Source organism: Colossoma macropomum, unplaced genomic scaffold, assembly GCF_904425465.1.
Source record: "Colossoma macropomum unplaced genomic scaffold, Colossoma_macropomum, whole genome shotgun sequence".
Taxonomy (NCBI): Eukaryota; Metazoa; Chordata; class Actinopteri; order Characiformes; family Serrasalmidae; genus Colossoma; species Colossoma macropomum.
The window spans coordinates 35,097,852-35,116,680 of NW_023494798.1; the positions used below are offsets into that span (position 1 = coordinate 35,097,852).

General features: G+C 41.3%; 1 protein-coding gene across 1 annotated transcript in view; it reads left to right on the forward strand.

The window, feature by feature from the left end:
- LOC118817986 (golgin subfamily B member 1-like) overlaps positions 1-18,829 on the forward strand; it is an 81,816-nt gene that overhangs the window by 48,430 nt on the left and 14,557 nt on the right. The window contains 5 exon segments of the mRNA XM_036585061.1: positions 1,364-1,497; positions 3,843-3,952; positions 5,838-6,006; positions 6,097-6,201; positions 7,013-18,805. Of these exon segments, the coding sequence (XP_036440954.1) occupies positions 1,364-1,497; positions 3,843-3,952; positions 5,838-6,006; positions 6,097-6,201; positions 7,013-18,805 (12,311 nt within the window).

Below are 18,829 nucleotides of genomic sequence, written 5' to 3' on the forward strand. Positions count from 1 at the left end.
ACACACTTCCAAAGTTCAGTCTTAGAAGTTGGTTGATCATTTTCTGCTTTTTGCGGTCCAAGTTATACCACTGCCCGAGCAATACCTTAGCAACCACCTGGGATACCTTAGCAACAGCCATGCAACTACCTGAGATTCCCCAGTAATGGCCTAGCAACACCTGGGGTGACATAGCAATACCTTTGCCACCACTTGTGATGCCATAATAATGGCCTAGCAACACTTTAGCAACCACCTGGGATACCATAGCAACAGCCTAGCAACACCTTAGCAGCCACCTGGGATTCCCAAAACACATTCAGTGGTGTTGAGGTCTGGACTCTGGGGTGGTCAGTCCATCGTTCAGCTTCTTTGTTTGATGTGTCCGTCTCCTTTTCTCAGTGAGGCTCTTCTTGATCAGCTACACATCCTTTCAGACCCACAGCGCTGAGTCGTCTTCTCACAGTGGAAGGATGGACAGAAACACCTGTGGATGTTTTCAGATCTGAAGCAGCTTGATTTTCTCCTCTCTCTCAGAGATGAAAGCTTTAAGTGCTGTTTATCTGATGGGGGCAGTTTTGGGGTCGACCAGCTCTTGCACAGTTTTAAGATTGGACGGATGAAACAGTTCAGTTTGTTGCACAAAAGTAAAGAATAGACAAATTAAATACTGATATATTTGATGTTCTGTTCAGTGGTTGAGGCTTCTGTGTGATTTTCTGTTAAATATATCTTTTCCCAATGCTGTAAATGAGTAACTTGTCCTTAATGGCAGTTTTGACTAGAATTTAAATAAACGAACGGTGGTCCGTATATAATACTGTATAATCATCCCAGTACAAAAGCTCTGAAATATGGAATATTCACCAGCATGCATATATCAAAAATGAAGTGATTTCACTGCAGAATTTTAAAGTATTCAGTAGCCAAATGATCAGGAAGGTCAGTCAAACTAGATCACAATCAAAGTTAAACACACTGTAATATAGACTTTAACAAATGACACCAAAAAATAAAACACATCAGTATTAATTAGCTGACTGGCACCTAAATTATGTGCCTGTGTTATCCATGAAATATAAACATGAGATGAATTTCACCAAAAGCACTTAGATCAGATCAGGGATGTAGGAAACTGGACCAGGACATCCCTTATTATTTCTAATATAAAAGCCCTTAATTGAGCATGTTGCATAAAAAAGTGGAAATGTTTACATTGTGCTGATTCTGATTTTATGTACTTCATGAACTTTTTTTAATCACTTTGCCTTCTGCTGTTTGCATGTGTTTTATAAGCTGGTCTGAAATAAGAGCTTCTTATAATAATGAACCACTAAAATTACAGAATGACTTCAAATTTCCTTTTTTAATTTTCATCTTTTAGGGGGTTTGCGGTCTGTCGTGGAAGAACTGGAGCTTGAAAGAAATCAGCTGCAGGAACAGATCCTTGGTTTGGAGGAGCGATGTCAGGATCTGGAGGATCGGCTGCAGCTGCAGGCCCGAATCGAATCATTACAGGTACTTAGTTGCTGATTTATATTCATAATTGAGCGTCTGCGATGCTAGAGGGCAGTAAAGCTTTCGTCCACTCTGTATCTCCCACATACGCTCATGCAAGACTGACATCCTGCGACTTGAACTGTGAATCTACTCTCATGCTTTACTAATGTTAGAGGCCATTCTATTTATATCTATTTATATTTGTTGACCACTTGACCGACCAGTCCATCAGACGTCTTGTGGACGTCGCTGGTCACAAAACTGCTTCCATACGGGATCTTGCCAGTCTCCTCCACAAGGCTCCCATGGTGTTTCGTATCTTGTCTTCCCATCTTATATTTGTTAACACCAAAAAATTTGCATATGCTTTATCTAAATCCAAAAGATAATACATTTATAATAAATTTGGAGTGAGCAATGTTTCTTATTCTACCTAATCGCCCCCATTTCAGTACTTCGCCCACTTGGACTCATCATTTCTTCTCTGGGGAATCCCCGGCACAATCGTAAGGGCTGTTCCATTACTTTTTTAGCTGAAGTGAGAGGTGTTAGATGAGCCCTTGGAGGGGTGAGGGATCGAGCGAACACCAGTGTCGACTTCAGCAGCAGAACTTACCAGAAATCATTGACGGTTACTTTTCTGATCCCAAAATAGTGACAGGCAAAGCTGTTTGTAAGCTACAGCAAAAAAAAACTAAATCATCTGGAGTCGCCGAACATGCAGGTGCATCAAATTAGATGTTTCTCTCTGATACTATTAATATCTTTGTGATAATCCAACACAGAAATCCAGTTCAAACACTTCCTGAATCTGTAGAGTCACCCTTTCCATTCCATCTTATCACGAGACTCACATCCGGAGTTATGAGCCTATGAAGAGGGGCTGAGCTACATGTCAGACATGTGGAACTGGTGGATTCGTGTGTCCGTCTACGTTCTGTGTGAAACTGACCAATGGACACTAAATCACTAAGGACTGACCATCACGCCGGAAACCCTTCATTTTTTATTCAGTCGCCTCGGACACAGACGCGAGTGGTGGTTCAGGCCCAATTATCTCTTCACATGGCACTCCAGGTCAAAAGGGCCTCATTATAGAGAGAGCTGAGATTGTTCTGAACATTTTGATATATAACGTGGGTATCATGTCAGAGCCTTTAAAGGCTAATTTAAGAATATATACAAAAATATAAGTGGACGAGGGCAAATTAAAGCAAGAATTGAAACAGCACTCGGATTTGGCAGTGTGAAAATTTGACAAGCTTTTATTTTCTGGCTGAAATCAGACTTTCAATTTCTGTGTTGTATGTAAAGTAGGCACCTTTTTAAAGAACAGTTAAGGGAGTTTTTTGAAATACTTGTTATGGTTGGTATAGTGTAGTGGGTAACACCTCTGCCTTCTACGCTGTAGACTGGGGTTCAATCCCTGCCTGGGTAAACACTCTACACTATACCAATAAGAGTCCTTGGGCAAGACTCCTAACACCACCTTCACCCACCTGTGTAAAATGATCAGATTGTAAGTCGCTCTGGATAAGAGTGTTTGTTTATTAATGTTTATTAAATGGTGCAGCAGTTACATTCTGGCGCGTCAGAACTGCTGTCTGTTTAAGGTGGAACGGGAAAGCTAGCTAGCTACCGAGACGTTAGCATACTATTAGCGATTTTTTTATGCTTATTATGAAAAAAACAACCATAATACATTGAAACTACTTTAAACTAATATAATATCGTAATATTTAATGGAGAAAATTCTCAGATAAAGCTTAAGGCCCAATCCCATTTCACCCCTTCGCCCTACCACTCAGCCCTTCCCCTAGACGAGAATGCGCAAAACGGAGGGGTAGGGCTGAGTGGTAGGGCGAAGGGGTGAAGTGGGATTGGGCCTTAAGCTTTATTTTGGTCAAAAATGTTTTTGTGCTATTTTTGGTCAAAAATTTCAGTGCATCCCTGACATTTATTTTTTCTGACTGACTGACTGTAATTTGTAAATTGCACCCAAATCCTTCATGACTTTCCATATATGGTACATACAGTAATTTGCATGTGCTCTTTCCAAGAACTAGGATTTTGTAATGCACCCCTCTAACACAGGTGACCTTTGATGTAGGTGAAGAAGGTCGTCCGTTATGGGGTTCTCAGGTGTGTGTTTGTGTGTGTGCGTTTGTGTGTATGTTTTAGAGAAAATAAAGTGGCATTTAATCCTCAGGCTTGTTTGGCTTTGTTGAACTCACTGTCCGGCGTCTAGTCGTGTTTGGGTTTGCTGGCTTTGAATCTACTTCACAGGGTGTTTCACAAAATTAATAAGCTGAGATAAAAAGAGAAGTAATGTCCTGAAACGCCTGTGTGCTCTGCCTCTGCAGAACGAGTCCGAGAGACTGCAAGCTCAGCTGACCAGCCTGCGCACTCAGCAGAGCCGAGACGCTGAGAAACATCAGCTCCTCGTCACAAGTTTGAATGAACAGCTCAAAGGGTAACGTCTGCTTCTTACTCTCACCATGTTTTAGTCCCTTAAACTGCAGCCTTATTACTCAGTTAGGCTACATTTAAACAGCAGGTAAAAGTGGCCCAAATCCGATCTTTTTCCTCATATGTGAGACAGATGTGTGTCTGTGTGTCAGTGTGAACAGATAAACACACTGAATCTGGCATTTTCAATTCCGATTTGAGACGCTTATGTGGTACTGAAATCCGATACGTATCCGATCTGCGGCAGTGTGACTCAGCCTGAACAGCCGGATCAGAATTCATGTGACTTTTGCATCAATCCAACTTGACATTCATCGTAATTTCACGCTGCTGAGACTCATAAACAGTTAGGCTGATGTTTCTGTACCAAAAAATTAGACGAGACTTATTGCAGATGCTTCGTGTTCGAAGAGATTTCGAACGAAACAGCCGAACGTTATATACGTTCTTTAGTTTCAAGAGAGGAACTGAAATGTGAAGTGGTTTAACAACTTGAATTTCATTGGAGCACTGAATTAATCTTAATTAAGCAGTGGCTGTCGTCGTCCATGACTCATATTATTAGTAGAATGATACCGTAAAACTGTCCGTCATATTGAACATATGGGCCGAAATATCATGTTTCAGCTGTAAGAAAAACATCAGCAGTATCTACATTTGTACAGTGCCTTTAAAACGAATACTTAACTTAGTCTGAGTAATGACTCTGCTTACATCATGATCATTTAATTATGCAGAAATTTAGAAAAATCGGTGGAGTTCCCCTTTAACACAAACCTATCAAAACTATGAAAACTTTAATATTTCATTAAAGCGTTAAAAATAAACTAATAATGAGCTTCCTTTGTGGAATTATGGCCTGGCTCCTCTTACATGTAAATGTACACTCTTATAAATGACAGTTCTTCAGCGGTTCTTTAGTAAAGTAAATGGTTCTATGTAGAACCATGAACACTCAAAGAACCCTTTACACGATTAAATGGTTCTTTACCTCATGAAACGGTTTTTCAGATTGATGGAGGATGTGCTGTAGATGGTTCTATATAGAACCTTTTTGAAAAGCGTTCTTTATAGCACCAAAAGTGTTGGTACGAGGTCAGGCTTGAACCCTTTTTGGTGCTGTACAGAACCCTTTTCAAAATGGTTCTATGTAGAACCATCTACAACACATTCTCCATCAATCTGAAGAATGCTTTAATGATGCAAAGAACCATTTAATCATGTCGAGTGTTCTTTAGTAAAGAAAATGGTTCTATGTAGAACCGTGAGCACTCAAAGAAGAACCGTCTTTGGATGTAGGTTACCGTCATTGTAATGGAATCACTGTGAGTGCAAAAATAATTAAATTTTTATAGAAACAAAATGTGCTTGTAATTTCACGGAAGCTGAAAGTTGAACAAGCTGTTTGGGTAAAAACACATTTCTGACCAAAAGGTCAACATTGGAAGAAAATGTCCTGACTTTCTTCACTAATAAATCACAAAGAAGTGACGAATTAATCAGCAGATGAAAAGTAATTCTGTTGGATAATTTACAGGTGGCTCAGTTAAGCCAAATACTGAGAAATACAGGGCAATTCAAAAAGATTTATCCGATTTCAAAATGATTTATTTCACTTGTAAATCATTATAGAACAATAAAGTAAACTCTAAATGGTTTAAATGAGCATAAAGTTTATTGTGTAATTTTACAAGAAACTCTATGACCCCCTCTTTCAGTTGGATTGTGATTGGTTCCTAGGCGCTTCACGGTTGTAAAAATATGGCACTTTGAAATTGGATGAATCTTTTTGAATCACCCTGTATTTCTGTTTTTGAACTTGGTAATTAAATTGGCACATTGATCTTGGCAGTTGAATTAAATACCTGATAAATAAATGTGTAAATCAGGCTAAGCAGCACACAGGAGTGTCTGGAGTCGTCGCTCATGGAGAAGGAGCACACGCTGGCCAAAACTTCAGAAAAGCTAGAGCTCATCGACGGCCTGAAAGATGCCCTGAGAGAGAAGGAGGAGCAACACAAAGAGGTTTCTGACAGGCTGCTCCAGACTGAACACAGTGTAAGTAACACTGTACTTCTCTGAGCTTAAGATTAATCTTTGTATTTTTAATTGTTAATGCATAATTATGATGTTTTTTTCTTTATTTAGCTGGCTGAGGTGAGCAAGAAGTGCAGTACGTTTGAAAAGCAGTGCTCGGAAATGAAAGCAACTGTTGCAGAATTAACACAGAAGCTCGGTTTGCTGAAAGAGAAGGTAAGAATTTGACTTTTTGTGATCAGTGTTTACTTGTGAAAATAATTGACCAGTAACAGTGGACAAGCTCAGAAGGTAAAAAGGGATGGGAGTAAGGGGCGGAGCCTCAAAAAAGCAAACCTTGATGCATATACCTTCAACGGTCACAATTCTAAGTGTAAAAATCCAAAATCTTTGTTTATTAAAATTGGGTTTAAACCAAAATTGAATTACCAACTTTTTTTTCTTGTACGCTCTTAAAAAATGTTTTTTCAAAAGTTATTTAGAAAAGAAAATGGCTTTATATAAAACGATGAACACACAGAACGCTTGGCATGATTAAAGGATTTCGGATAGATGGAAAATGTGCATGAATGTGCTTTAGATGGTTCTAGACAGAACCTATCTGAGAAGGGTTCCATATAGCACCCAAAGGCTTGATATCATAACAATAGAAGAACGCTTTTGAGTGCTATATAGAACCCTTATCAAAAAGGTTCTGTGTAGAACCCCATCTATAGCACATTCGCCATCAATCTGAAGAACCGTTTCACCATGCAAAGAAGCCTTTAATCATGCATATGGTTCCTTGAGTGTTCATGGTTCTATATAGAACCACTTTCTTTACTAAAGAACCCTTGAAAAACCTTCTTTTTTAAGAGTTAAACCAGAAAAGAGCATTTTGCATTGGTGAAGTATAAAAATCTCGCCGTCATTCAGTAAACAAATAGACAGATTTCAGTTACATTTGGTTAAAATTTAATGATGCATTGAACTGTTCCTAGTTAATTCATTAACATTCCTTTCAAATACTTTTATTTGTCGTTTTCAGACGCAGAAACAAGAAGCCACAATAGAATCTTTGCAGAGCGATTTGGATCAAACAAATGATGAGCTGGACAAGCTAAACACTACACATTTAGAAGAAAGAGCACAGCTTATTCATGATCTCCAAAGCTGCGAGCGAGAGATCGACAACCTCAAAGACCTCATCACAGAGAAGGACAAGGAGATTTCTGCTCTTTCTGGCAATATGGCAGAGTATGCTGACGAAATCCATGAGCTTAAACAGGAGATAAAGCAGAAGGAGGAGGAGCTTGTTCGCACGGAGAGTGCCCTGACCAAAGCAGAACAGGAAGCTCGAATCATTAAAGAATCACAGTCTTCAGATCAGCAGTCGCTTAATGTGAAGATAGCTGAGCTGATGGAGCAACTGAGGGTTGCTGAAAGTGATCTAAACGAGGCCAGACAAGAGAAAGAGTCAAAGGTGGACGAAATTAATGACCTGACAAGGCAGGTGGAGGAGGACAAGTCCACCATAAATGATCTCCGCTTGGAAATGCAGAAGCTCAGTACGAGTCAGCGCAATCACCTCTCAGAATGTGAAGCTCAGATTTCTTCGTTGAAGGAACAAGTACTTGTGGCCACTCAGAAACTTCAGGAGTCTGAAGATGTTCTCTTACAGCTGAAGGAAACTAAGAGTTCAGATGAGAAGCTTAAAGAACAAATGCTGGACAGGGAGCAAACGTACGAAAAAGAAATGAAATCACTCAAGGAGGAACGGAACAAGCTCCTAGCAGAGGTCACGAAATATAGCAGCGAGCTTCAGTCTCTATCCAGTCAGCTTCAGGCACAGGTTGAGTGCCAAGAGCAGGTCAAACTGGGGGTCCAAGGGAAGCTGGAGACCATATCATCCCTGGAGCAAAGGCTAAAGAAAGTGGAAGAAGAAAAGCAGGCACTGAATGCAGAACTCAAAACCAGGGATGACACTAAAGAAAAACTGGAAAAGGAACTATCTGAGAAAACTGAGAGGGTTTCAGAGTTAGAAGACCGTTTGCAATCGCTGAAAAGCGAAAGCTCAAGTCTACAAAAAGCTTTGGAGGAAAGTTCTCAGGAGCTTAAGATTCAAAAGCAGCTTTTGCTTGAGGTTCAGGAAAAATTAGATATCGTGCAAAATGAGAATAGTAGTTTGCAGTCACAGGTGAAAAGTCTCACAGAAGAGAATCAAAGTTTTAAGCAAGAAATTGAAATCAAAGTTCAGTCACTGTCTCAGATTTCACAAGAAAGAGACACATTGCTGAGTAAAATATCCAGCCTTGAAATTCAGCATGTGGAATATGAGAAATCAATTGAGGAACTAACTAAAGAAAAAGAAGAGCTAAATGTTAGAACATCTGAGCTTAATAACATCCTTGAGCAAAACAAACAGTCTCTCTCTGAAGATCTTTTAGGAAAGACTAGTGAGTGTAATAACCTCAGAAAGTTGCTGGAAGAGAGCGAAGGAACAGTTACACGTTTACAAAACCAAATCGAAGCCTTAAACACTCAGGTTGACGAACTAAACTGTAGAATAGCAGAGAAAGAGAAAACTGTAGGTGAGCAAAGTGCACAAATAGATGCCCAGCAGAACCAAGTTCTACAACTCCAGGAGACTCTGACTCTGCTTCAGGAGCAAGGAGCCGCTCTGAAATCTGGACTGTTGGAGAAAGATACGCTGCTGCAAGACAAAGTTTCTCTGTTCACTTCATTACAGAGTGAACTCGACCAGCAAAAAGAGCTTTTCTCCAAACTTCATGGCGAGTGTGACTCACTTAGAGATGAATGTACGCAACTTGGTCGAAGCCTTCAAGAAAATGAAGCCGCCCTCAGTGAGAAGACCCATGAGTGTCAGACGCACCTGGATGAACTTAGCAAGAAGAATGAGTCAGTCGCTTCTCTCGGCAGTCAGTTGGAGAAAGTCAGTGAACTTAAGGTGAGACTGGAGACTGAAAATGCTAACATGAAAAAGTCTCTGGAAGACCTGCTGACCAATAGCAGCAAGGCTTCCGATGAAATGACTCAGAGACAGGCTGAAATTGTTGGTCTTCATAGTCATATTCAGGCACTGAGTGGGCAAAACCAACAGATACGAGCAATGTATGAACAAAAAGAGAAAGAACTAGAGGGAATCAAACAGGTTTTGTCTGAAATGGATCAAAAGGTAGCTTCAACACTAGAAAAGAATGAAAACCTGGCTTCTCAAATCTCCGCTCTTACTGAGCAGAATGGTCATCTTCAGAAAGAAAAGACTGACATGGTTAAATCACTGGCAGAGGTAGCAGAAGAAAAGACCTCATTATGTGAGAAAGTGTCTGGGCTTGAGATGCAGCATTCAGAAAACCGTAAAATCATAGACGCCTTGCTCAAAGACAAAGAAGGTCTGTCTTCAAGGTTAGAGGAGCTTAGCAAAGTTAGTGAGCAGAATCGTCAGTCTTTTGACGGAAGCTTACTTGAAAAGACCAGTGAATGTGCATCTCTCTCACAACAGCTAAGTGAGAGTGAGGAGACAGTGAAACTTCTAAAGGAACAAGCTGAAACCTCAGTTTCCCAGTTTAATGACCGCTTGATTGAAAAAGAGCAGTTGATTCTGGATCAGAGCAAACAGATTGAGGGTTATCAGAGCCAGCTTGCTCAACTCCAGGAAACTCTTTCATTACTTCAGGAGCAGGGTAGCGCTCTTAAGTCAGGACTTATGGAGAAAGATGCTTTCATACAGCAGCAGTCTAAGGAATGTACTTCCTTGCAGGGCGAACTTGATCATCAGAGAGAGCTTTACGCAAACCTCCAGACTGAGAACGAGACCCTGAAAGGGGAATGTTCGAGATTGCATCAAGTTTTGAAAGAGAAAGAAAGTGCTCTGGAGGGGAAGATTCTTGAATGTCAAAATCACACTGATGAGCTCAGCAAGAGAAACGAATCCGTTCTTTCACTCAGTGGTCAGTTGGGTACCATGACTGAAAATATTGTGAGGCTTGAATCAGATCTGAAAAGTTCGTTGGAGAGTCACTTAGCAGAAAGTGCTACGCTGAGAGAGGAACTGACACTGAAACAGGCTGAGATAGTGAATCTTCAAGATAACATTCAGGCACTCAATGAGGCGAATAATACAATGAAAGCCGAGGTATCCAAAAGACTAGAGGAGGTGGCTGCTCTTCAGAGTGACTTGGCCAACAGGGACTTGAGTGTGGCATCTTTGACGCAACAGTTATCGACACTGAGCTCAAACACAGAAGCCTTGCAGCTTGAGTTGCAGCAAAGAGAGGAATCCTTTAGGCAACAGGAGGCATTCTTGAGTCAGTTGCAGGCCAAATCTGTTGAGGGTGAAGATCAGATCAGCCAGAAAATGGAAGCTATTGCTGAGCTACAGAAGGAGGCTCAAAACTTACAAAAGGCACTGCAGGAGAAAGATTTGCTGTTGCTCAAGAAAGATCAGGAGATCACACTGCTCAGTGAAAAGATTGCAGCAGAATCAGAAGCATCTAAAGCTCGAATGAACTCTGACATGGATGTCATCTCTAAATTACAGGGAGAGCTGCAGATATTGCTTGAAAAGAATGACTGTCTTACTGGTTCGGTAGCTGAAAAAGATGTTCTATTGAGGCAGGAAATGGACAAGTATCTGAGCTTGAAGACTAGTGCTGCCAACCTTGAAGACACAGTTTCCCAACTGAATTCCGAAGTTCAGAGGTTATCCTCAGAGGCAGCACAGCTCAGGACAGCGCTAAGTGAGAAAGAGCAGGTCATTCTTGATATTGGCAATAGTTCCTCATTAGAGGTCACCAGCCTAAATGAAACCTTGAAAGCCAAAGATTTAGAGAACGAAAACCTAAGACAACAGTTGATAGACCTCCAAGAATCTGTTTCAGTCTTGAATACTAGCCTTAGTGCCCAGTCTGCAGAAGTAACAAGCCTGAAAGCAGCTCTGGAAGAAAGTAGGTGTACCGTGGTGGATCAAAACAAAGCTCTCCAGGATCTTCAGCGGAAGACTGATGAGGCCGCTTTGTTCAAGGATCAGTTTGTGGAAAGTACAGAACTGGTGTCTCAGCTGCAAGGCCAGGTTCAGGAGCTCCGAGAGGAATCATCCAGGCTTTCCACAGCAATAGAACAAAAGCAAAGTGCCTTAATAAACCTTCAGGATAAATTTGCCTCCCAAGCAGAAGAACTTCAGGAGACCAAGACCTTGCTCTCCCAGAAAAGTGAAGAAATATTGAACCTTAACCAGGCTATCAGCGAGCGTGAGGAAAAGATTCACGCTGACGAGAACAGCATCTCAGCTCTTAAGCAGGAGTTGTTGATGTTGCAGAATGAGATCCAGGAGCTGCGTGTGTTGAATGCTAACATTTCAAAACAAAAGGATGATGCATTAGCTTCCCATCAAATAAATGCTGACTCTCTGATGATTGAAATTGAGAGACTAAAAGCACAGCACCATCAAGTTGCAGCACAGGTTAATTCTCTAACTGAAAATCTTGAGCAAAGGGAATTGGCTCTACATGCTATTAACAATCAGTATGCTGCTCAAGTAAAACATACAGAACAGGTAGTGTCAGAAATGCAGAAATTGAACGAGCTTAATTCAAGACTTCAAGAAGAATATCACTTGACCAAGCAGGAGCTAGGTAAAGTCAACAGCGAAAGAGCACTAAAGGAAGAGGAGGTCGGCAAATTGGTTCTGGAAAAAGAAGAGCTCAGTAGGAATCACAACTACCAGATTCACAGGTTGCAAGAACAGCTCCAGTCCAGTAGCATGAGTGAAGTGGTGGAGAAAATGAAGGCAGAGACGGAGCAGCTCCAGGTCCAGGTTAGTGCCAAAGATGAAATAATCAACGGATTGAAATCCGAAGTTCAAAGAATTGAACAAACTCTTCAGGAGTCTGAAAAAGAGTGGCTGTCAGTTCTCGATAGGGAAACACAGGCTAAGAATATCCTTGCTGAGCAACTCCAAGGAATCGAGAATGAGCTGATGACTAAAGATAGTAAAGTGCATGCCCTGAAACAAGACCTAGATAATTTGAATGAAAAATTGAAAGAAGCTACGTTGGCCATTAAGCAAGGCTCAGAGAAGCTTAAGGAGAAAGAATTAGATGCTTTAGCAAGTAGAAGCAAATTCGAGGAGATTTTATCAACTGTTCAAGCAAAAGAAAATGAGAATGTTGCTTTGAGACAGGCCCTGCATGATATGGAAATTGAGTACAGACAATTGGAGGAAAGTAAAGAGAGTAGTCAGAAAGATGTATCACTTTTGTCACAGTCTTTGTCAGATAAAGTAGTGGCTTTTGAAGAAGAGAGGGTCTCTCTCCAAACCGCAATTAGACAGTTGCGAGAAGACAGTCAGTCTGAGGTATTTTCCCTTAGAAAGGAATTAGCTAAACTAAGTAGGGAACTAGAGCAAAAGCAAGTAGAATGCCTAGAAAATGAAAGGGACAGTAAAGACAAGAGTGCAAAGATTACTTTATTGGCTGAAAGTGTTAACAGTCTCCAAGAAAAACTAATGACAGAATCAGAAAACCTCAAAGAGGCCAGTGTAAAACATGATGCGCTTCTTGCTGAAATTCAAAAGCGAGATGAGCAAATCGGTTGTATGACCATTCAGATCAGTCAGCAGAAAGATCTACTGACTGGACTCAGCCAGCAGTTGAAAGAGAGAGATGCCTCAGTCACACAGGTGGTTGCATCAGCCTCAAATGAAAGGATAAAACATGAGGAACTGAGAAACGCTTTGCTTTTACAACTAGAGGAGACAAAAGCACATCTGTGTCTTTGTCAGAGTCAAATGGAAAATATGGAAACAGAAAAGAAGGGTTTGACCAAAGAGAATGAAGATCTTAAATCTGATATCAGCAAACTGGCAAAAGAAAAAGAGGCCATGAAGAAAAAGCTTCAAGCTGCACTAGTTGTCAGAAAGGAATTGCTAAAGAAAATAGAGGAACATGAGAACCAAACCGCACAGAATGCAAAGAATGGAGTCGAAATCTCAGCCATGCAGGTTAAATTGGAAGAACTGATGGCACAAAGGATCACGGTCACAAAAGAGCATGATGCAGCTGTTTCTGATCTTAGTCACCAACTCGAACAGAAAGACAGTAAAATCAGTGCGTTATCTCTGCTCATCTCAGATAAAGAGCAGACCATTGTACAGTTGGAAGGGGATGCCAGATGTTTACAAACCAAGTTAAATGAACAGGATGCACTTCTGACTGCCACACTCCAGAAACTAGATGAACAGAAGCACTTAGTTGACCAACTTCAAATTACCATGAATGAAAAAGATGTTGCTTATCAACAAGAGAAGCAGGAACTGCTGGTGAAACTGGACCAACTTAAGAAAGACGTCACAATGTCAGATGAAAACACAATTGAAGAATTAGGAAGCGAGTTGGCCAAGATAAAGCACGAGAAAGAAGCGCTTCAAAAGAAAGCTCATGCCGCATTGTTGGCCCGCAAAGAAACGATAAAAAAGTCTCAAGAAAGTGAGAGAAAGTATACTGAAGAGCTTCGTGGAATCCAGGATATGTACAAAACTCTTCAGGAGCAGCACAGCCAACAAACAGATGAGCTCTGTGCTATCCAGACGAGCTATGATCTCAAGGTTCAAGAACTGGAAGATGCCCTTCAGAGCTCAGAGTGTCTACAAGGAGAGATGGAGGCCCTGAAGAGGAATGCTGAAGAAAGAGAGCGAATTATACAAGATTTAAGAGAGTCCTTAACTCAACAAGAAACGCAGTCAGCACAAACATCCTCATCACTTCTTGAAGAGTTAGAGTGCCTTAAAGTTGAGTTGGAGAAGATAACCTCAGAGAAGTCCCAGAAAGACCAACTACTGGCGGATGCGCAAGAAGTTGCTGAAAAAATGGTGCGTATGGGATCTGAACATGATAAAGAGATCCAGGAGAAGAATGAAGAAATTGCAAGGCAGATGGCTTACATTCAAATGACTGAGCAGCGGCTTGAACAACTGCAGCAAGATATGACCAAACTACAGTCTCAGCATCAGAACCAAGTGGATACACTTAATGCATCTCTTGAAGAGCTTACTTCTAGTTTGAAAGCTTCTGAAAGTGATAAATCTAAGATAACTAATATGCATGATAAAATTGAACAACTTGTTGAAGAAAGGAATCTTTTAAAGATGGAGTTGGCATCTGCATTACAAGACGTAGCTCAGAAGTCAGAGGAACTACTCGCCTTGCAGAACACAGTAACTGTAACACAGCAGCAGCTTTCGCAGGAACATCTCCAATGCCAAGAGTCAAGGTGTGAAGTTGAAGCATTGAAAGCACAGATGGAAACACTACAAAGAGAAAAGGAGAATTGTATCTTGGGATTTGAAAAATCCAAACATGATGTTGCACTTCTTGAGTCACAGCTAAAACAACTTGAGGAGCAAAACAAGGAGCTGCAATTTAAATTCGAATCAAAGGACACAATGGTTTCTTCAGATGAGCCAGTTATACAGCCTCAAAAATCTGAGGTCACCTACAACCAACAGGTGTCAGATTTTAAGGCAAGTGAAAGTTGTCTTTTAGAGTTTCAAGCCCTGCTCACAGAGAAGGAGGAGCTTATATCTGCTCTAGAACAACAACTACAAAGACAAATTCACCTCCATGAGGTTGAGATGGAAAAAATGAGAATTGAAGTCAGTGAGCTTCAACAAAAACCAGCAGAATCTACAGAAAATAAATCAGTAGAGCAGCTAACAAAGAAACTTCAAGCAGCCTTAATCTCCCGTAAAGAGCTCATGAAAGAGAATCGGGCCATCAAGGAAGAAATGCAGAGAGTGTCGGCATGGAACGAGAAGATACAAACCGAAACGTTAGCTCTTGAAAGAGTTGTTTCTGAATTGAAACAACAGAAAAAAGATCTAGAAAGTAGTGTTTCCGCCCTGAGTGCTGAAAGGCAGAACCTTTCTGCAGATGTGGATCGAATTCTGAGTGATAATCACAACCTGTCAGCGGCTTGTGAAAGCCTTAAACTCACTATCGAGAACATCACCCAGCAGAAGCAAGCCTTTTCATGCCAGCTTGAATCCCTGAAAGACTCCCAGACAGAGGAGCTCTCTGAGTGGAAATCCAAGCATGCAGATTTGAAACAGGAGTATGAGTCTCTTTTGCAAGCGTATGAGAACGTCAGCAGTGAAATGGATAAGATGAGGCAGCTTCTTGAAGGAGCAAAGAGGGAAAGACAGGAAGCTCTTTTGAAGACTCATAAATATGAATCAGAACTGGACAGTCTTGGAAAGCAAGTTGCCGAACTGGAAGATGAAAATGACAAAATTAAAGAAAAGATGAGAAAGTTTGCCAAGTTAAAGCAACAAAAGATTGAAGAACTTGAAGAGGAGAATGAAAAGATCAGACAAGACTTGATCTCTTTTGATGACGAGCAGAAATGCACTGTTGATGAACTGACCCTGAAAAATAATCAGCTGGAAAGCGAAATAAAGGGTCTGCAAGAATTATCTGAGGGGCTCAGAGAGAAGATGTGTGAACTTCAGCAGGATAACCAGAACTTGGCACAGGAACTGAAAGAAACAAGCTTGTCCCTAGAGAAGTGGCACATGGAATCAAAAGCAACTGAGAGTAATCTGCAACTCAAACTGAATGAGGCTTTCAATTTGAATAATACTTTCACAGCCCAAATAGAGGCCCAAAAAGCAGACATATCTGCTCAAAATGAAATGATTGATTCCGTACAAAAGGAGAAGTTGAATCTTTTTGAGAAATTAAAGCAGGCAGAGAAAGACCATGAAGTTGAGCTCTTTGACCGAGACAAAACTATAGCAGACCTTCAAAATGTCATTGAAGGAAACAGACAAGAAACCATAAGCCTAAATGAAAAGGTTAGGATTTTGGAAGATGACAAATGTCTGTTGCAAGAGGAACTTGAGAACGTCCAAGAAACATCTGACAAAGTGAAAAATGAAAATGAATATTTGGAGACAATGCTTCTTAAAAATTCTGAAAGAATTGATGAATTAACTGAGGCAGTGAATATCTTGCAAACTCAAAATATGCAGCTCTCTGCTCAACTAACGGAAGTGAAGGAGGAGAAGGCAAAAGTTTGCAGAGAAAAGGAGGAACAGCACCTGAAACTTGTGAAAGAATTCGAGGACAAGCTCAAAACACTGCAAAGAGGCACTGAAGGCTCCAAAAATATGAAAAAGGAACTTCAAGAACTGCTGAAAGAGAAGCACCAAGAGATCAACCAGCTTCAGCATGACTGTATCAAGTACCAGGAGTTGATTTTGAATCTTGAAAGGTCGTTGAAGCACTCTCAGACAGAGCACCAACAAGTGGAGAAGGAGCTGAGAGAAATGAGTGAGAAGGTTGCTAATTTGCAGAAAGAGAATGGGAGTCTTGAAACTGAGCTAAAAACACTCAAGAACATCCTTAATGACACTACGAAGGCCTTGGCCAAAGTAACCTCTGAAAAAGACCGTCTTCTCCAAGAGGTGACCAAGAGGCAACAAGAGTCAGAATTCGAGTCAATGGAGAAGAAGAAATCTTTGGAAAAACTAACTGAACAACAGCAGGCTCTTCTTAAAGAACAGCGTGTTGAGCTGCAGAAGCAGATCAGTGACTTGCAGGAGCGTAACGAGAGGGAAGTTAAAGTTATAGAATCATTACAGAAACAAGTGGAGTCCAAAGATTTGCAAGTTAGAACTCTGCAGAGAGAGGCAGAAACGAATTTGGCCAAACTAGCCATACTCAGTGTAGATTCAGACAGAAATGATGCTGCAAAGCAGTGGGACAATGTCTTTCAAAAAGCCTTGCAAGATAAAGACAGCCAGCTTCTTGAACAAGGCTTTGTTATTACTCGGCTGTTAGAAGACAATAGGGCAAAAGGTAGAGCTCTAAACGATTTGCAGATTGCCAACAAGAAATTAGAGAGGACATTGAATGAATATTCAGTAGCAGCCTCAGCACATCAGAGACAACTCTTCGTACTGGGTGCAAGCAATACTGAACTCAACCAAACCGTTGAAATACTTACTAAACGGTTGTCGGAACAGAGTGCCTTGGTTGAAAGATTAGAAAGCGATAAAAGCACACTAGTCAAACAACTCGATGAGCAAACCTATTCAGTCTCTCAGCTGCAGTCCAATCTTGAGCATTCAGAAAAAGTATTGACAAACACACAGACACAGTTTCTTTTAGTCCAGTCTCAATACAGCAAGCTTCAAGTTGACCTTGAGAGACAAGAAGCCATTTCATTGCACTTGAAATCTCTTCTTCAAAACAAAGACAGAGAGATATCCTCTTTGTTATCCTCTAAGGATGGGCAGGTATCCGGGTATATAGAGCAGCTTCAGGCTAATCATCGTGCCCAGGTAGCCGGGTATGAGAACAGGTTAACTGACCTCTATGTCAAGCGAGAGAGTGCCGAGAAAGAGCTGAGGTCATTTGAAAGCAAAGTTCGAAATCTCCATGCCAGGTTAGACAGATCTGCTCAGGAGAAAGATCAAATGATGGCAAACATAAACTCTTTAAGGAACTCCATTGCATCTTTGCAAACTGAGAAAGAACGTCTGGTATCAGAGGTCAGCCAAAGCCGGGAAAGGGTCAGAGAGGGCTCAGCTGAAGGCAGCCTTGGTGCAACCAAGGGTTTGAAAGAAGAGATCAAGACTCTACTTCATCAAATGGATGACCTTAATTCAGAGAATGCCATGCTCAAAGCACAACTCATCAGATACAGGGAGGATTTAAACCAGGTGTTATCCCTCAAAGACAACCAACTGAAAGATCTTCTGAAAAAGCAACAAGATTCGATAAAGAACCTTGAAAACCAGAAAAGATCAGTTGAAACGCAGCATCGTGATGCCCTTCTGGAGGTGCAGAAAGAAGCAGAGGAAATCAAAGCCTTAAAAGATCAAAATTCAAAACTACAGTCTCAGGTACAGGAACTGGAGGACAGTTTGTTGGCCTTACATAAAGATCGTCTGGAGACAGATGAGAGCAAAGTGATTGCTGACCTGCAACAGGCTGTGGCAGTCAAAGCTGCCGAATGTAACGAACTTCAGCAAAAATTGTTTGCCCAAAAGATAGCTACGGATGACTTGAACAGAAGCCTGAAGGAAGCGATGAATGAGTCTGAGAGAAAATTAGCGGAGGCAGAAGAAAAGTACAATAAAGAATTGGATGCCTTTGAGCGGGATGTCGACCTGATGAGAAATGAAAGAGAAATTGCAGAGCAGAGGGTCGCAGATTTGGCCAGAGACTTGATGCAGACGGAGCAGCAGTTATCCGAGGCTACAAGTCTCAACAAGAACCTGAAATCACAAAACGAATCACTTGGGAAAGCCATGGCAGCATTGCAGAATGACCGTGATCAGCTCATTGACGATTTCAAGATTTTACGCAGCAGATATGATGAGGAACTCAGAGAAACTACGGCATCTATGAATAGATTTGAGAGACAGCTGAATGATGCCACTTCAGAACTATCAGCTCTTGCGTCGGAGAAGCATGTGCTTGTCCAAAAGCTTTTGGCATTCGAAAGCACCAATCCACAACCTCAGTTATCCGGGCTGGTGAACGACCTCTCGCAAGCTGTTTCGGAAAAAGAGGCAGAACTTAAACAACTCTCTTTGCAGAACAACTCCTATAGCAGGCAGGTTACAGCGTTCTCCAAAGCCATGGCCAGTTTGCAGACTGACCGAGACAGGCTGGTGGAGGAGCTCAGAAGGGCCAAGAGGGAATTTGAGGGCAGACAGCAGTCGAGTCCCGATATGATCACTTCTATCAAAGCAGAAGAGTCGAATAGCCTTAGCGTCAGTGTTGATGCCCTTCAGACTGAGAGAGATGGCCTGGTGAGTTCTAGGCTGTGGCTTTGA